Source organism: Gorilla gorilla, chromosome 4, assembly GCF_029281585.2.
Source record: "Gorilla gorilla gorilla isolate KB3781 chromosome 4, NHGRI_mGorGor1-v2.1_pri, whole genome shotgun sequence".
NCBI lineage: Eukaryota > Metazoa > Chordata > Mammalia > Primates > Hominidae > Gorilla > Gorilla gorilla.
The window spans coordinates 114,925,409-114,945,779 of NC_073228.2; the positions used below are offsets into that span (position 1 = coordinate 114,925,409).

The 20,371-nt window shown below is 33.7% G+C and overlaps 1 protein-coding gene across 1 annotated transcript in view; it reads left to right on the top strand.

The window, feature by feature from the left end:
- The window catches only part of WDR36 (WD repeat domain 36), a 38,218-nt gene that overhangs the window by 11,029 nt on the left and 6,818 nt on the right, over window positions 1-20,371 (top strand). The window contains exons 7-19 of the mRNA XM_019028434.4: window positions 447-579; window positions 839-1,014; window positions 1,359-1,479; window positions 1,957-2,022; window positions 2,719-2,805; window positions 3,954-4,099; window positions 6,872-6,986; window positions 7,471-7,636; window positions 7,853-7,961; window positions 9,749-9,828; window positions 15,680-15,787; window positions 17,160-17,257; window positions 17,660-17,805. Of these exons, the coding sequence (XP_018883979.4) occupies window positions 447-579; window positions 839-1,014; window positions 1,359-1,479; window positions 1,957-2,022; window positions 2,719-2,805; window positions 3,954-4,099; window positions 6,872-6,986; window positions 7,471-7,636; window positions 7,853-7,961; window positions 9,749-9,828; window positions 15,680-15,787; window positions 17,160-17,257; window positions 17,660-17,805 (1,551 nt within the window). The remainder of the gene's footprint in view (window positions 1-446; window positions 580-838; window positions 1,015-1,358; window positions 1,480-1,956; window positions 2,023-2,718; window positions 2,806-3,953; window positions 4,100-6,871; window positions 6,987-7,470; window positions 7,637-7,852; window positions 7,962-9,748; window positions 9,829-15,679; window positions 15,788-17,159; window positions 17,258-17,659; window positions 17,806-20,371) is intronic.

Sequence of the window (20,371 nt, forward strand, 5' to 3'; positions counted from 1 at the left end):
TCCTACTTTCTTGGATAAGCAATTCTTCACTTCCTTTGTAATTGGTTACATGTTGCCACACATAGCGCAAGTCTTTATGTTTTCTAGTTGTCTCCTTTTTCTGTTTCCATCCAGTCCAGTGATCTGTAGTGATTTTATACATAGCTTTCTTTTTCTGTTGTGGCTGTTTTCTTTCCAAAATCTTACCAGCTAGGTTTTGGGAATGAGGATGGGATGTTGACTGGCAGAATTGAAGCTGGGAAGTAATTTGCAAAAATCATTACTGACTACTTCTATGCTGAATAAAAAAGTATGCTTGAATGGTAATACTTGCTGAGTTTTTCTGCCATCTTTTAGAAGATACTTCATTATTTCTTTTGATAACACCTAATAAGTGATGCGTATCATCAGGATTATTAAAGCTATTTTGCTTAAGAAAGTAAAATTTTGAATAATTTAATTTTTAGGCACCAGCCGTGGATGTTGTTGCTGTTGGTCTTATGTCAGGTCAAGTTATCATTCACAACATTAAATTTAATGAAACATTAATGAAGTTTCGTCAAGACTGGGGACCCATTACTTCAATTTCATTTCGCACAGGTAACTTTTAACATACTTATTGATAGGAGTTAAGAACACTTAAAATTCATTACTTTAAAAGTCAATTTTTTTTGTCTTCTGGTAGCTTAATCTAATAGAAGTGAATGAATACTGGAGTAAAAGGCAAAGAAATATGAATAGATTATTGGTATATAGTTTTTTTTCTAATTTTATGGATTAAAAGGGAAGAGAGAAGAATTCTTGTTTATTTTGGGGGATCTAGAAGTATTTTTCTTAATGTATTTTATTTTAATAACAGATGGTCATCCAGTAATGGCAGCTGGAAGCCCATGTGGCCATATTGGACTCTGGGATCTAGAAGACAAAAAATTAATCAACCAAATGAGAAATGCACACTCTACAGCAATTGCCGGACTGACATTTCTCCATAGAGAGCCACTTCTTGTCACAAATGGCGCTGACAATGCTCTTAGGGTATTATGATTATTGTTAACATCTTCCTGGCTCATCTAACTTACCCTTTGGGTTATTACAAGCTTGCTTTAATGTATCAGGTTTCAAACTAGAAGATGAAAGGAATATGGAATGAGATGTTGGTATAGATGAAACAAAAAGCACAGCAGGTGACATGATTGCAGTGAAGCGGGAAAGAATTACAGTTTATTTCTCCCCCAATACCCACTCCCTCCCTTGTAGCTCCAGGGTCAGTGGCTTAGCAAGCACTACTGAATACCAGTTGATTTATGTAGGGGGTGATTTGACTACTTGCAGATCAGATGGAACATTGTAGAAGAACTGACGTTTTTATTTCTTGGCAGATATGGATATTTGATGGTCCTACAGGTGAAGGCCGACTTTTGAGATTCAGAATGGGTCATAGTGCTCCTCTTACCAATATCAGATATTATGGACAGAATGGACAGCAGATTCTAAGTGCAAGTGAGCTTCTGCTTCATACTATTAGTTTATTTCAGCAAGTATTGAGATGTGGGTGCCCAGTATGAGGTTTGATATTTACACATATTTAGATCCACATATCTCTTTGAGTGACTTAGAAGTCTGGGTAAAACTAAGAGTCCTTTTTGTCTACTTGAGAAGCACTATAGATGTTATTATCTGTGCTTAATGTGCCATTCTATTTACTAATCCTCAGAGACAGAATGGTTAGATTCTAAAAATTCTGTTAGTCTGCTGAAAATTATTAATACGTCATTTTCATTTTATCCTTTGTTCTTACTAAATGGCATTCTATAAAAAGTTGAATATTTTAATGAAGTAGTTGCAATCTGGTTTTCCCTTTAAAGTGTCCCAAACTGTAACTTCAAGATTTTCAAATTGAATTTTATAAAATTTGTGATTCACATAGTCCCTTGTTTTAATGAAGCTTGATTAGGGATTTTCTGTGTATATCAACAGGTCAAGATGGAACTCTTCAGTCATTTTCCACGGTACATGAAAAATTCAATAAGAGCTTGGGACATGGTAGGTCCTCTACAAGACAAAATAAGCTGGTCACGAAAGAAACATTTCAACATTCTATGAAACAACTGGAGGAAGTTTCATCAATGCATTTTATTTTTTCTTGGATGAACTAGATAAACATGTATGGAAGAGGTAGTAAGATTCCTAGCATCAAAGTTGCTATAGAAGTGGTTGAGGTTCTGCTATAAGGTTATTGAAAAAAGTTAGACATCTTGGGTGGTAAAAACATACTGCTGCCACCCAAAAGATGTTCATGGCCTCACTTGAGCTATCTGTAGAGTGCACAGTTCTTAAAATGGAAGGTAGCTTAGAGAAAGCATCAAAGTAAGTGGCATCCAATATTTTTGCTTTAAAGCAATCATTTATTCTCTTTCCCTTTTCATGGTTTCCAGCCTTTGAAAGATTTTGTTTATTAAACAACAAAATCTTACTCAGTTTTATGATTACTAATTTTTAAGTTACTATCTTATACTATTCATGCATGTATATAAATTTTAAGATTATTTTTAACAATATCTAAAATAACTTTTCTTAGAATTAAAAAATAACAGTGGTAATAACATCTTTGTTTTGTTTCTGACTTAAATGGGAATGTCTTGTACTTTATAGTTACAAGACTGATAGCTTTTCTTTTATATACACTTTTTATTAAGAAGGATTCATAGCTATGTATGTTCCCCTTTCCCCCATCCTTAGGATTAATAAATAAAAAGAGAGTTAAACGTAAAGGACTTCAGAATACCATGTCAGTGAGACTTCCACCCATCACAAAGTTTGCAGCAGGTAAGTAACTTCATACTGTGTTTTGAGAAGTTCTCCTTTGTCATTTATTTCCTACTGTATGCTGTTTTATTTTCTGTTTTAATAAATGCTTTTACAAATATTAATAAGCATTCAGAAGGTAACCCCAGGTGCATGCTGGTCTTGTGTGAAGACTAAAAATGAGTTATTTTAAATGTGAACTTCTTATCTATTAACATCAGGCTTTGCTCTTCTGTATAACAGGTATTAATAATATTTGATTTTATAGCCTTTTTATTCTGTCATATGCCTGGTATAATGAAAGTCACTAATGTAAAAAGAACTGGAACAGCAGAGTATGAGAACATAGAGCTCTGACTAATTAAGATCTAAGAATACTGAGGTCTTAGTATACTATGTCATTTGACCTGTGCCGCTTTCAAAGAAGTGATTTTAAGAAAAATATAGATAATGGGTTTGTTGCATGAAATCTATCATGGGAAATTACTGTAGAGGCACCATTTCTATTTGAAAGTTGTTATTATGACCACCTTTCTGTTTTCTTAGAGCTTGAGTCATGTTTCTAAAAACATTTGAATCACATCACTCATCTGCTTAAAATTTTTTAGTGGCTTCTTAACACCTTTAGAGTGGAATCTCATCTCCTTAACATGACTTTCAAGACCCTTTGTAGCGTGGTCCTGATTGCCTTGCCCTACTCCTATCCCTCCCAAGAAGATACTACACTTACTTGCTGTCCTCCGTTTTGTTCATTTTTTCTTGTGCATGTTATCCCCCCCAGGTAATTTCTACTTGTTCTGCCACTCCATCCAGAGAGCCATTTACTTTCCCCAAATCTCCTGAGTGGTCTTATAAGCCACTATCATACTTTATTGTAATTTCTTCTGATTAGAATCTCTTGTTAGGTATGTTAATTAGCTTGATTTAGCCGTTCCACAATGTATATATATCACAACGTTATGTTCTATGCCATAAACACATAAATACACACATTTTTTATTTGTCAATTAAAAAATAACCTCTTGTTAGATTGGAAACATATTGCTATCAGATATTACCTGTTGTTTTACCATTGTATCCCTAGTGTCTGAAATATTGGATGCCTAATAAGTAATAAATGAATAACAGAATGAAAAGTAATTTGATTTATGATTTTCATTACGTTTTAGAGGAAGCTCGTGAAAGTGACTGGGATGGTATCATTGCTTGCCATCAAGGTAAGCTATCTTGCTCAACCTGGAATTATCAGAAATCTACAATAGGCGCTTACTTTCTCAAGCCAAAAGAGTTGAAGAAAGATGACATAACTGCAACAGTAAGTGAGCTTGTTTATAAGAGTATCTTCTCTTTAAAACTTTCCTGTGGAAATCTTGTTATACTCAAGGTTTCTCATCATAATATTGATTGAAAAAACGTAGTTTAACATTTTAAAGCATTGCATAACCCAAAGCCACAAAGATTTGCTCCTGTGACTTCTAAGAGTTTTCTAGTTTTAGCTCTTATATTTAGGTTTATTCTCTCTGAATTGACTTTTGTGTATGGTATGATAAAGGGGTCCAAATTCATTTTTTTGCATGTGGATATCCAGTTGTCCCAGCACTATTTGTTCAAAAGACTATTCTTTCTCCATTGAAAGATCTTGTTTCCTCTGCTGAAAGTCATTTGACCATGTATGTAAGAGTTTATTTCTGGACTCTGAATTCTCTTCCATTGATCTGTATGTCTGTTTTTATACCAGTACCACACTGTCTTGATTTTGATAGCTTTGTGGTAAGTTTTGAAATCAGGAAGTGTGACTTCTCCAGGTTTTTTGTTCTTTTTTCAAGATTGTTTTGGCTCTTCTGGTCCCTTGCATTTCCGTATGGATTTTAGAATGAGCTTATCAATTTCTGCAAAAAAAAGCAGCTATGATTTTGATAGGGATTTCATTTTGATTTTATAGATCAGTTTGAGTGTTGTCTCTGATCTATGAACATGGGGTGTTTTTCCATTTGTTTAGATCTTCCTTAATTTTTCAACAATATTCTGTAGTTGTTTGTATATAAGTCTTACACTTCTTTGGGTACATTTTTCCTAGTATTCTTTCTAATGTTACTGAAGTAGAGGTTTTTTTTTGTTGTTTTGTTTTGTTTTGTTTTGTTTTGTTTTTTTATTTTGGATTGTTCATTGAGAGTGTTATCAAAATGCAATTGATTTTTGCATTATTGATCTCATACCTTGCAACCTTGCTGAACTTATTAGTTCTAATAGTTTTTAATAGATGCCTCTGCTTTTGAAAATGCTTATTAAAAGTGTAACTCAACATTTGACCCTATTTTATACAAATTGCATTGTAAGTTTGTATATTCTATTCTCCGTAGTATGAAAATCCAGTCTTAAGCTTTTATATAATTTTCTAAACCATAAAGATTCTATCTTACGCTCCCTTAGGGACATTTACCTACATAGTTTTGAATGATGGTTGTAATAGTAGTGGTAATTATAATCACAGGTAACATTTTCTGTGTGATTACTTTGTTCCAGGCTTTCTGTCTGGCATGGATTATTTCATATTTTCCTTACAACAGTCCTACAGCATGGTACATTGGTTAGCTGCTTTTTATGGACAGTAAAACAGGCTTTATGAGCAACATGCCTAAGATCAGTGAAGCGAGTAAGGGGCAGAGCTGGGATTTGAACCGAAGACAATTCATTCTAGAATCTATATTCTTATAGCCCATAGGGATCACTTATAGAACATTTAGTATGTGTGTATACTATGATATTTAGCTGGAGTTGAGTCATTTGTCTGACAGTCTCAGCTATCTGGAGCAAAGCTAGTAACCAATAAGTAATAAGCAAAAATACGTATAGAGAGCCTGTGCACTAAAGTACAATTTGTTACTCAAAGATAACATTCACAGTTTATTTATTTTTGCTTTGTTTGGCTTAGATAATACATTAGAATGAATAAATTAGAAGAAGAGAATGCCAGGAGCAGGCCAACTAAAAACAATAACTCCCCTAAAAAAATGTAAAGCAGGACATTGTAGGGCCTGTATTACTTGCAGGTTACAGCATACAAGCTCCTTTAGTTTCCTGATTGTATAACTATACAACATAGCATAAACTTTTATGAATTTTTCAAAATAGGTCAGCTTAATGTTTGTGTTTCATTTAGGAAGATAAAATGCTTTTTAACCATAGTAATTTCCTATCTAAAGTACTTTTTTTTAAAGAAATCTTTATCTAGAAAAATGTATGTATGTAAAACATATTTATGTGATGCAATGTAAATATGTCGTGACAAAGTGGTATGTCAAACTTAATGTTGCTTTGCTTAGTTAAATAAACCTTCATTAAATACTTTCTATTTAGTTTGTATAAGTCATCTGTTTAGATGTAAATTCAATTTAGATGTAAATTGAATTATCTCTTGGGTGGATGACATCTGACTGACACACACTGGCAATCAGTTATTTCTCCAGCAGTGACCAAATATGTAGCCAGTCTCATGTTTTCAGTATAGAAAAAATATATTGACATAATATTGATATTTTAAGTATTAAAATGAGATTATATTATAGAACCTGCTTATAAACCAAATGTTTTCTCTGTAGTGTCTTATATATTTCCTTCCTAATATGTCATAATTAAAATATTTTGGGCTTTTGCTTGGCCATTCTAACTAATGGTATGTTTTTGGTTTTATGTCAGCTGTGGAAGCAGTTACAAAAGGCAAGACAAAAAGAAATTAGGCAATGGAATGTTTTAACTTTGGCCTTGTTAATAAATTAAAAATTGAAGGCTAGTCCCATATATAGTTCTCTTGACTTTGTACATTTAAATTGAGTTAACCTTAGTTATGTTTTGTTTTCTTAGATAGTAATTCTTCATACTTTTTAAAGAATGGAGATAGAATCTGGCATATATTCTTATACACCCAAATATAATTACTTTATGTTAAAAAAACTAATGAAGCAATTCATTTATCATGCTTTTGTTAAATAAGAAGGAACAAGTAGATAAAAAAATGCTTTGGAAAGCATAAAGTGCAATAAAAATGTTAGTTATTTTCTTTGTCATTTGTGGGTTTTTTTTCTTAAAGGCAGTGGATATAACTTCTTGTGGAAACTTTGCTGTAATTGGCCTCTCGTCAGGAACTGTAGATGTATATAACATGCAGTCTGGCATACATCGAGGAAGTTTTGGCAAGGATCAAGGTATAGAATTTTTTTCCTTGTTTTTTATTAATGTAGATAGATACAAGACTAGTAGTGAAAGCTGGCATGTATAATCTTTAAGTGCTGGGCATTTTGCTAAAGTTGAAGATGGGTTATAATCAACCCTATATGGCAGATACTGCAGTTGTATCATAAGGACCATGTTGAAAGAGAAAAGTCATGGGTACCTAAAGAGTTACGTGGATATTATACAGATTAATTTTTTTTCTTCTCTCCTTTAAGCAGAAAATCTTAACAAACTTTTCAAACCTATGTTGTACCGATCTGATTTCTGTTTTTTTACTCGAACAGTATTAATAATTAGGAATCTTCTTACACCCCTAAAATCCAGATTAATTTCAAGATTTTAAAGGATATTTAAGTGGCAGCTTATATATTTGAATGAAGGAATCACTGTGTGTATTGTTCAGAGAGAAACACTGCCAATTCTGATTTTTTTTTTCTTTTGACATCTACCTTACAGCTCACAAGGGATCTGTTAGAGGTGTCGCAGTGGATGGATTAAACCAGTTGACAGTTACAGCTGGTAGTGAAGGATTACTCAAATTCTGGAACTTTAAAAACAAAATTTTAATCCATTCTGTGAGCCTCAATTCATCTCCAAATATCATGTTGCTACATAGGGACAGGTAAACTTTTAATGATAATGGATTTTCTCTTTGATTCTTTTGGTAAAAGTCATAAAGTCACAATTTACCAAGTGGGAAAAATCAGACTATTTAATAAAGAACAACATTTGGCTTAATTTCCCCCAAAGTGTACTTGATTTAACAAAATTCAAGTGGAGGTGAGATTTTAGTTCAAGGGTTTTTTGTTTATTAAAACTGGTGCATTTATCTTGCTAGTGGCATTCTGGGACTCGCCTTGGATGACTTCTCCATTAGCGTTCTGGACATAGAAACTAGGAAGATTGTCAGAGAGTTTTCTGGACACCAAGGCCAAATCAATGACATGGTAAAACAAACTCTAACTAATAAAACTTGACTCATTTCTACTTTTGTTTGGGTGTGTTATCCTTTAATAGCCTTAAAATCATTATATGAGGTGGTTATCAATTTTAATTTGCAGGCTATTTTTCAAAGATTTTAAAGGAAAATTTTGAATTAAAAGTTTAATATTTTTCAGGGAGTTGATGGGATCAAATTAAAGTATAAGTTTTAGAACTCATCTTTTTTTTCATTAACTCTAAACAAGGCCAAAGTATACTTTAGAGAATGAATGATCCATTGGTATATATGTCATTCTTAACTTAATATTAAAATAGGCTGGGAGAACTCATTTCTGATTTACTATGTATGGAATGAATTAATAGTAGAAGACCATTTGCCTGGAATATCTGGTATCTGGTTTATTTTAGTTTAGTGCTATTTCTAGAGTTTACATATCTTAACTCTGAAAGGGTTTAATTAATAAAAATGTGCTTAAGTTTACTATTATGTTCTTATAATGGGATATATGATATGGAAAGAAGTAAACTAGTTTAAATAGCATATTTCATTAAAAAGAACTTTTAAAATAAATTTGTCACTGGAGGACCATATTAAGTATATATTATCATTTTTCATCAATTGCAGATACCTTGATTTGCTTGAAAATAGGAAAAGTAAAATAAAAATAAAATCTTAATACTTAGTGACAAACCCAACAGCTGCATTTACTAGTTCTCACACCAAAAATCAGAATTTACTCCTTTCCTTCAAAACTGAAGAAAAAAAACGTGGTCAGGACATTGTGTTCTGCAGATAGGAGGCTGGCAAAATTACACATCAGCACAATTTGTTTTGACAGCATCTGTAGAAATGAGGGTGCGATTGGGTTAATTGTGCTGAAATGGCACTTTTGAAAACATCTGTCAGTGTCAAGTTGCTCTTCCTTTTTCTTTTTCAAACCTTACTTTCAACTTGTATATCTCGAGTTTCCCTGCTCAGTAATAAGCAAATTAGTTAGTCAAATCTGTGAGCATTTATAACATGACTTTACCTCTCAGAATCATTCTTTCCCATCCTTTACTATCTGTACCACCCTTCTGTAAATTGATCTATCTATAACTTGAGATTTGAGTTCCCATTGTATTACTGCAGCCTGAGGAACAAATCAACATTTACGTATCCCAGTATCATCTACTAATTTAAACTGCTGGATAAACAGTCTACTACAACTGTAAACTTTAAAGTTTTTCCTTTTGGGTCGTCTTTCACCTGTGATCTGGTTTGTGCCTCACAACTCTTAGGTACTACAGGCAGAGAGATCTATTATTTATCCATTTTCATAGCTAGAAAAAATAATGGGTGGCATAAGTAGTTTATTTAAATTTATTTTGAAAATCTGATTATTATAGTTTGTTCAGAAATAAAGCATTATTAAAAGAGAAAAGATTTTTAAGCTTCAAGAAAAGTAAGCCCTTATCACACACATAAACATTGTCTATAAATAAATAGAAGATTATGATTTGAAAATTAATGCAGTACACTTTTTTAACTTTTAATAATTCATTTAAAAGTCTAGTCTTTATCCAGATTCCAAATCAGTGGTATTTAGGAAGTGGTATTTTCTTTTATATAAAATAAGGCAGCCTGAATGTTAGTCAAATTAATTTTTTTATGAAGCCTGCATTATCTTTTCATTTATTACATTCTTTAAGGTGTTAACTATATATACATACACACATACATACAAATATATTCATATATATATTTATATATAAATAATATATATATATATATTTTTTTTTTAATTTAAAGGCTTTTAGTCCTGATGGTCGTTGGTTAATAAGTGCTGCGATGGATTGCTCTATTAGGACTTGGGACCTTCCTTCTGGGTGGTAAGTTTATATTTCTAAATCCCTAACCTCTATAAGATTTCTAGGTTATTTTTTTCACATTGACTTTTACCGATAGTTAATGGGTTATATGCTTTTTCAATGTGACTATATTTGGAGATTTTTCTGACATGACTATATTGTATCCTTGGAGTGTTTTTGATAACTAAACAGCAGGTAGTAGTGTCATGAAACATAATAGAAAAATGAAATCTTTCTTAGGTTTTCTCATCCTGCAAAATTGAGATACAGAAGCGAGATGCCTAAACCTTAAGAAAGCTCATTTGACCTTTTTTGATACTCCAAAATAAAGCTCAGACTTAAGGATGGCAAACTTTTGAGTTTTTTTAGTTCATGCTGAATTTAGTTAAAAGGTCAAACCCCCTAACTTTTCCTTTTTGTATGTCTCTTCTGCTTCTCTGACATAATTCTTAAAAGAAGGCATTTTAGATAGTCTTAGTGCATTTTCTGTTGCTTGTAACAGAATATTGAAACTCGGTTATTTCTAAAGAAAAGGAGTTTATTTCTTACACTTTGGGGGATTGAGAAGCCCCAGGTCAAAGGGCCATATCTGGTGAGAGCCTTCTTGCTGGTGGAGACTCTGAAGAGTCCCAAGGTGGTATGGGGAATCACAGAGTAAGGGGACTGAGCGTGATAATGTAATAGCTTGAGTCTGTCTTTCTCTTCTAATAAAGCCACCAGTTTCCCTTTCATGATAATCCCTTAATCCATGAATGGGTTAATCCATTAATGAGGACAGAGTCCTCATGATCCAATCACCTCTTAAAGGCACTCCCTCTCAATACCATCACATTGGGGATTAAGTTTAAACATGAGTTTTGGAGGGGACATTCTAACTATATCTTAAAGTGAAAATGTGTGTCTTCGGATTTGGTTAAAACGTAACAAATGTTCAGAAATCTGTTTCATGGGTTGAAATTTGCTACTAATCCAGGGCTTTAAAGAGAAAGTGGTATGAACAGAGGAGACATACAGAATGTGTCGGCTTTGTTGTTAAAAATTAAGTAGGTATAGATACCATTTAAAATCATCTCATTTAACATAGGATTGCTTAGATGAGTATGAAGAAAGGAAGAATTATGGGAATAGCAAAACATCTAATTTAACAGTAACATACCATTAGAGAAAGATAGGTGAGAAAAATGAGAAGGAAGGTGGTACTTTTTAATCTAAAAGATTCCCAAATTAAGCTCTGTTCACTTCCTCTTCCTACTCAGGAATTGGATAAGCTCATACATGAAAACAGTTTGACCTTTAGGAAGGAAAAACCCTGATGTCCTCAGTTCCCTTCGAGTTTGAAACAGGCCTGAGGCATACCTACCCATCTTGCATATACACTGGATTTGTAGTAAGCACAGCTAACGATTGTCACTAGTGGGTCCAGCTCTAATAATCAGGGACCTTTGTCCACAGGTTTGTCTCTTTCACTTAAAATAGAGTGAAGCAAAATCGAATTTATTGACTGTATCCTCCTTAGGCTTCAGAAAGTTCACTTAAAGTTGGTATTTCTTCAATTAAAAAAACATTTTGTTAAAGACACTATTAGAAATATTAGTGGTCTGTCACTTCTTGGGCTGTTGCTATTTTCTAAAAGTTAATGTTATATAATTTGAATTGCTTTAAAATAAGAAAGTTGTATAAATAGTAGAGTTGGCATAGTGCCTTTTTCATTTTCCTGTTTAATAGTTTTAGTTTATATTAGTGAGAGAGATAGATTATTCAGTAGTAGTAAATTGGCAATGTATTACAAGTGGTAAATTCGTCTTTGGAATGAAAAGATTAGGATCTGAAAGTAGCATTCAAAGCCACTAACCTTTTACTCAGCATTAGCCTTTTGCTGAATTTCTTACATCAGTAAAAAGTTGAACAGATTCAAATCTGATAGATTTTCAGCTCTAGTATCTTTATTTTTAGGTGAACAGGCAATTTTAGGTGAATAGAGAGGCATGAAGCTGGGTGTAGCACAAGAGCAAGAAGTGACCACATCAAATTGTTAAAAGAAAATGTAATAAAATGTACATTGATTGAAGAAAAGTATATTTTTATTGAAGAAAAAAGTTTTGGTTAAAATTTGAAGTGGACCAAATGAGAGAGCTTGAATAACTATCCAACAACTGCTGCTGCTTAATTGCAACTAAGCTAAGATTTACAATGTGCTGCTAGGCACTGTTTATGCTTTTATTTTTCATATCCTAACAAGTTGTAGGTACTATTACTGTTATTAGTCCCATTTCAAAAATGAGGAAGTGGAGGCTATTAGAGAAATTAAGTGATTTGCCCAAGGTGACTTAGTTTATAAATGACAGAGCGCAAAATCAGCCCTGGAGAAAGAAATAGCTTTCTTAACAGTTATGTTATCATCTTTGCTCAGACTGTGTCTTGTTTTAAGTATGAACTGATTTGCTTGGAAAAAAAAACATAATTAGTATGACAACCTTTGGAAATTCCTAGTTCTTCTTTCAATTAAATAATTTGAGTAATGAAAACAAATTACATAGCCTGGAAAGTGAAGCTATCTATGAGTAAACCCTTGAGTGTATTAACATACAGGTATATCCATCTGGAATTGTGCCTATCTGAAACAAATTGCATGGGTATTAAAGTTTCCTGTAAAGTTTTTTTAAAGTGGTGAAACATTTTTTATGTTTGTAAAATTTTCAGAGGAGCAGAGTTGAAATTTTTTATCTAAAATCATCATTCCTCTACCACTACCACCACCTTTTATGTCTGGTTGTTTTTGATCTAATAGAAATTCAGATTGAATTCTTTCTAATTTTTTTTTCTGAGACGAAGTCTTGTTCTGTTGCCCAGGCTAGAGTACAGTGGTACGATCTCGGCTCAGTGCAACCACCGTCTCCCAGGTTCAAGCAATTCTCCTGCCTCAGCTTCCCGAGCAGCTGGGACCACAGGCGTGTGCCACCATGCCTGGCTAATTTTTTTTTTTTTTGTATTTTTAATGGAGTTGGGGTTTCACCATGTGGCCAGGCTGATCTCAAACTCCTGACCTCAAGTGATCCACCCACCTCAGCCTCCCAAAGTGCTGGGATTACAGCCATGAGCCACCATGCCCAGCCAGATTGAGTTCTTTGAGGGGTGAGAAATATATAAAATTAAATAATCTTAATAGAATTTTTCATTTGTTCTGTCTCACCCCACCCCTACTTCCTGAGGAGAATTACATGAGAAGAATTGGAATAGACACTGTTTTCAATTTCTCACTGAGGCAGAAACATCCCCTTCTTCCTTAAAGATTTCTGTGGAAGGTGATTTTAGCACTTTGGAAATAGAACATATGGAAGCAGTCTCCATTTGCTCAGAATAATAATCAGAAACAACCTTCTGAATGGTTATGCAGGGCTCTGATCTTGTAAATCTGATCCCTTAGAATAGGAATTGTTTTAATATTCTTTCAGAAAAAATTGTAAGGTACCTTGGGACTTAACTTTTTAAGATTACCATGAAACTGTATGGTAGTTTTAGGTCTGGGATGAGCCTGTGCATTTATGTTTCATGAACTAATGTGGCAGTGTAGAATATGCTGTGTATGTGGAAACCACCTTCCTCAATTTGGTGGTTTTATATAATGGAAGTCCCATCTACCCACACACCACAGCTGTGGAAATGAAGTTACACAATGAAGTTGACAAGATAATTATAGTTTGAAGTAAAATAAGTTTGCTCAAGCAGTAAGCTTTTTAACAGATAGTACCTAAACATGTTAGGAAGTTTTACCCTTCACATATGTAAACTTTTGATGAGTAATATTAAGACAAAGGAAATACCTTAAGATTTGAAATTGCCGTGTTTTAGGTTTAATCTTTATATGTGTTAGGATAATATCTTCATCTCTGGATTGTTTGGATTAAATGACTTAACATAAATAATTTAATAGTGTATGGCATAGAATAAGTATTTAGCAAATGTTTTCTTTTCCCCAATTCCCTTGATTCCCAATAAAAGCCATTCTTGTGAGCTTTCAAAACAGACTTGAACAGAAATCAGACAGGTTATTGCTCACTTCCCCATAATGGACAATTAAACAGCAGTCCTTTTCCTGAACACACTTTGATGTGTGTGTGTTTGTTTCCAGTGCTTCTAATTGTTGTCTTTTCTTTTCATCTTGCATTCATTGTTTAAGGTTTACGTTTTTATTGGCTCTTTTAGCAAATTGAGAGAGGCGTTTTACCATGGGCAAGCAACTTAATGCCTCCCACTGGACAGTCTTCATTTACATTTGAGCTGCTCACAGTGTGTGTCCCATGAATCACTGATGTAGGCATACCCTCAGTGTGTGTAAGCTGTTGCCCTGTTTTTGTGTTTTAGTTTCAGTAGTGGCTTTACTAGAATTTATAATGGCTAACAATATAAATTGGGTAGAACTGCTTGGGTAAAAATCCTGACCCAGTTGCTTTCTACCTTGAGCGAGTTTTCAAATCTTACTGGGCCTCAGTTTTCTGGACTGATCTGCCTTATAGGGTTTGTGAAGATTCGATTAGTTAGCACACTCAAGTGCTGAGGATACTTCCTCACACAGAACACTAAAAAAGTATTAATCTTGTTCTTGAAATAATTTGTATTAATGTACATCCGGAACTTGAGTCATTTGTGTGTACCTTCCTATGGATAATATATTGGCTTCCGAAAAGCTGTAATTAAAATCCGGTATACTCTGCTTAAAGCTATTCTCGCTTTTAGCCAGCCTAAGGGGTCTTTCAGCAGGATTCAGATGAGTGTAGGCCTTTCTCTTTGCTTCTTAAATCTACCTCTTTTCACTTCCTGCTACCACCATCCTAGTTATCTTTGTTGATTGTTAGATGATTACTACCATACTGTCACCATTCTCTCTGTTCAAATATATTCTGCATTCTGATGGCAAGTTTTTATGGAAGTGAAGATTATGCCACTGTGTCCTCTTAAGTGGTTAATGACTTTCCATCGATTATAAGATTAACACAAACTCAGGTGTTTGATTTGTAAGACATTGTATGCAGCCTTATGCTTATGCTTAATGGTCCTACAAAACTGCACTCCTCACTCTACACAATTGTATTTTCCCTTGCCTTATCCACCACATTTCTCTTAGCCAGGAAATGCTTTCTCTACTAGACACCAATATCCATTGAAATCCTGTCCATTTGTAAAGCTCCTCTCAAACATAAGTGTTCTCTGTGAAGCCCATTCTGAGTCTTCTACCTGGTTTGTGGTTACTCTCCCTTTCACCCCAACTTGTAAATCCCTTCAGCAGTTTAAAGCTATGGGACTAGTTTCCATAAATTGCTTTATGGTTCTTCTCTAGAGACTGAATTTTCATGGTGTTTCATGTATAGCATGATTACTTATTTGAAAAATAGGTACAGTTGCTCAAAAGCTTTTTTTAAATTACTATTCTTATTTACATCCATTTTTATATTACTTTCTCCTTTTGCCTAAGCTTTTCATTAGTTTCACTGAAGTAACAAAAATACAGAATACTGATAATTAGATTTATTTTAAATGTTATATCTTTAGAATTGTCTCCAAGTCAGTCTACCAAAATTTAGTATTTGAGAAAAACAGAAAATTTCCTCCTGTTTCCTCCCTGTTGTTGAAACTGCTTCTTCAGTTAGTTAGTCTAGTTAGTGTTGTCTTTCTCATTAAGTGAGATTATTTTCACATAGTAACTTAGTTAACAAAGCTGTTTATTAGTGGTGACTTTCTGATCAATGCTGGTGATTAAAAAAAGAAAACATTTTCTGCATCTCTTATCCCTTATCTTTTTGGCAAAAATATTTTTGTGAATTATATCCTTTTTGGTAGAGTTCAAATACTTTTAACATGTTAATTATTTCTGTAGCCTTATAGACTGCTTTTTGTTGGACTCGGCTCCTCTCAATGTTTCTATGTCTCCTACTGGAGACTTTCTGGCAACTTCCCATGTGGACCACCTTGGAATTTATCTGTGGTAAGTTCTTTCATACAGTTCTGTTTTGGGATGAAGAAGATTATATTGTCAGAGAGTTAGAGTTGCTAAAATTGTCATTTAGGCTGTTTTTAAATTTATTAAATGGAAATGTCACAAGTTAACACACATACTTAATTCACTGTAAGTCTGAGTGATTCAACATCTGCTTGATAATGTAGACAGCTTTGCTGAAGTATATTTTAAACCACATGATTGATTTTTGTCTGTTATATTTGGCTTTTATTTGCAGAAAGAATGAGTGAGTTTTAAAAGTTTAGGAAAATGGAGTCCCCAGCCAGGCCATGGTTTTCCTGCCAGTATCCCACAACTACTTTACGACCTTGGCCAATCCCTTCTGAACTTCAGCCTAGTTTGTATATAAAATAAGGCACAAGTATAAGCAGAATACTTTATGAGATTTATTCTAGTTGCATGACTTTTATAACCGTGTAAAGATACTTCAAATTCTCGTTTGATGAACCTGTAAGGGACTGTGATTGCTCATAATAAATAGAACATCACCTGGGTTTAGAAAAAATTTTGTTTCTTTCCTAACTTTATACCTGTATTGGGTAAAAGAAAAAATTGATTTTTTTAAAAAGAATTAATTATAAAATGTTATAATTACATTTGAAGATACAAAGGGAATTTTAATATATAATAGAAATAGACCCTGTTCACCTTAATTTGTAAAACAGAGTATGTTTTAGAATCCATGAGGCTTCAACAATTTAGAAAAGAATAGCTATGAGCACTCACAGCAGGAGTATGGCCCTTCTCAATGAAGTACTGCTATTAATAACTTGAAACCTGAGATTCTCAATTTTTATTTTCTATTCCAGATTCATAAGGTGTGGGAAAAAGAACCTGTCCCCTAAAAGACCGGTATCTACATCTTGATTAGTCATCCATGGCTAGGGTGCAGGCTGAGTAGCAGAAATATGGCACTTAGAGGGCCATTCTAGAGAAGGGGAATCTATGACCTTTCAGCAGCCACAAGAATATGCTCAGCATATTCGCACTCTGACTTACTCTCTGAGTTCATCTTTCCTTTTAATTTCCTTAAATAAAGGTTGATATATGTCAAAACAATATATGAAATTTACTTTACCTTATAAAATTATTATCTACTACTGGTCTGTCTTTAATATGTTTTTGTACTACATCAGGAAAGAGACTCAATAATGTATTTACACAGCTTTGTTATGATGGCATCTATGACATAAGTGAAGGCGTTTTTAAATTGATACAATCTATCTTTGAGGTCTTTTTTAACTAATAAAAGTCTGTAGTTAAATTCAAGATTGTAGAGTGTTTCTCTGAAGAAACTTTTTATAATTTTTAAAATATTGCTTATGTTTTGATTTTTCAGGTCCAATATTTCCCTGTATTCAGTTGTTTCATTACGGCCACTTCCTGCAGATTATGTCCCTTCAATAGTCATGCTTCCTGGTACTTGTCAAACCCAAGGTAATTAGAAAGTTGCAAAGTAATTTTTGAGGTGTAATATTATAAACCTAATATAGGAGATATTGCTACCAAAGGCAAAGTTTAGTGCATTCAATCAAAGTGTTTTTTAACTGATATAAAAGACTTTGAATGACTTCATGAATTTATGCAAAAATATAATTGATGTGGTATTGATAAGCTATCAAATAGTATACCATTGAAGAAGGTGTTTTGGGTCTAGTGATGGGAGTTTTACTTAATATGAGAAAATAAGGAAAAGACAGGGATAAGTAAATGAAATAAATGAACAGTTTACAAGGCTGCATTAAATGAACATGTTATGAAATACAGATGGATTTGGAATGAATTAAGTTGCTTTTATATGATAAAAATCTTTTGTTTTACCTGAAAAATTTTTTTAAGATGTAGAAGTATCAGAAGAAACAGTAGAACCAAGTGATGAAATGATAGAATATGATTCGCCAGAACAGTTGAATGAGCAATTGGTGACTCTTTCACTTCTTCCTGAATCACGATGGAAAAACCTTCTTAATCTTGATGTTATTAAGGTAATACTTAATTAATACACTTTATAGACCCTAAGCATGCATCCAGAAGCATTTTTATTTTTTTAAGCAGAGAAAACTTCTCCTACATTGAGGGCATTAGAAGAGCAATTAATATGTAAGACAACACTGACAATGCTATTTAATCAAATATTGTTTAATATGGTATGATTATCACAAGATATTCATATATATATCAACTTTGAGAACACTCAGCAGACATTTGGATGTGGCAAAAGTTGAGCCTGTAACTACAGAGCTATTGGAAACTGATCTTTTAAAATCCAGCCCAAGAAATCACTTTTATATAAGTTTCTAAAACGAGCGGGAACATATATGGCTATTATAACATATTTCTACTGCTAGTCATTTGAGAACCAGAGAAATTCCACTAGGCTTTCATTTTATTAAGTTAACCCTTTATCTCACACCACACCCTGTCAACTACTGAAAGATTTTTAGAACTTGCTGTGTCAGGGCCAGGTACATAAGTTAACATGAGCTAGGTACTAAATAATGTACCTGGAGAGTATGGTGGTGAAGAAAAAACAGCCCCTTTGTCCTTGAGGAATTTATGATTCTACATGAAAAATGGACAACTGTGGTATAGATTAGTATTTTTTAGAGTATGTTTTATGATCCCCCACTAGTGAGTAGCAAAAACTACTGAAAGGAATACAATACAGTGAAAAATTTCAGGTTACCTTTTGATCATGAATGCAAGTATTGTTTGGTGAAACTTGAGTTGGTTAGACATACACATACACTAAATTTGCTGGATGTACTTAAGTCACAGTATGGGCTGTGGTAAAAAGTTTAAGAAACACTGACTTAGTAACTAATAAGATGTAGTAATTATCCTTGTAACTAATAACACAAGAAAAGAAGTGTGTGTCTTGGGTAAGGAAAGAGAAGTTTTCACATTACATTTCCTCACAGAAGTTAAAATTGCTTCTTTTTACTTGCTAACTTTTTGAGAGATTAGTCATCAGCATAAAGGTGTGCTGTCTAGGAGCATGGTGTGGAATCTTCATCATGCTGTCCACACATCAGCTTTAAAGGGAGTACTTTATGAAATAGTTCAAATGCAAGGCATTAATAAGTACAAATAGATTAGTGCGAGGGGAGCAATCAGAATAATGCTCAACTAATTGAGCAGAGTTTTGGGGCTACTGTGGTCCTCACTAAGATATAGTTTGTACTGCATAAAATCTTATATCAAAACATAAGTGGATTATCTTTATGATAGGAATATGCTAAAACCTCTAATACTTTTATTTTCTGCTGAATAAAAGAGAATGTACCAAGACTATAGTTTACATTTGTCCTGTGGATAACTTCTATTTTTGCTTTTCTTTATAAGACTAGATAATTTCCAGGGCACTGTGGAGTTCTTCCAAAGCCTTATGGTTTTAACAAATCAGTGACCGTCCCCTTTCTAACTCAAGAATGGTGAGTTAGAATGGTAACTGTGACTCATAACAGTCTCCACCATCCTAAGGGGTTCTGCTTACACTACAGTTTGCAGTGCTTTGTCCTGTGTTCATGTGATCATTTTATTTTATACCATGGCTTCCCTTTGGAATAGAATGTCTCCCTAGGGCGGCATAGCTCCTAAAGAATGGGAAGAATAATGTGAGGTGAAATTGTGAGACTTCTTTATTAGGCACTTCACCATAGAAAGGCTCTTTCATCAAATGTTCCTGAGAGGTGGGGCACGGTGGCGCACGCCTGTCCCACTTTGGGAGGCTGAAATGGTTGATCATTTGAGGTCAGGAGTTCGAGACCAGCCTGGTCAACATGGTGAAACCCCATCTCTACTATAACTACAAAAATGAGTCAGGCATGTTGTACGTGCCTGTAATCCCAGCTGCTGAGGAGGCTGAGGCAGGAGAATTGCTTGAACCCAGGAGGCGGAGGTTGCAGTGAGCTGAGATCGCACCACTTCACTCCAGCCTAGGCAATGGAGTGAAATTCCATCTCAAAAAAAAAAAAAAAATGTTCCTGAGATACTGATATGTAGCAGTGTACTTACCAAAACAAAATTCTTTCAATGGAAATTTCAGTAGAGTTTTTGCTAATATAACTTTACTAGCATTTGAAATACTTATAAACCAGCAATCATGTTTTCTTGCATTTTAAAAGCACAAGGTACTAAAGAAAAAATTCCAACAAAATAGAAAAATTAGAGCTGTACTTTGAAAGGAAATTATCAAATTACTTATGATGTCAGTCTGCTTCTGGCTCCAAAGTTCCTTTGGAGAAAAGTAATTTAAGAAACTCTTTTGTATTAAGCATTTATGTAAATTTTGCTTTCCATCCTGTTTTGTGAAAGAGTTTGTACTCAATACAAAAGGAAGTTTAAAATTACTTAATTGTTATATATTCATGTAAATATATTCATATTTCAGGAAAATGAGCTGTGTTTGTCTTAGAACTTTCCCTGTGCCCTGTCACTTTTTTTCTGCCTTATCGGCAAGGGTGCTAGAGATCTGCATTGGGAAGCCCAAGTTAAGGATAGCTGTGGTATTGGTCAGAAGAGATCGTATTTTAACATTCTTATGTGAAA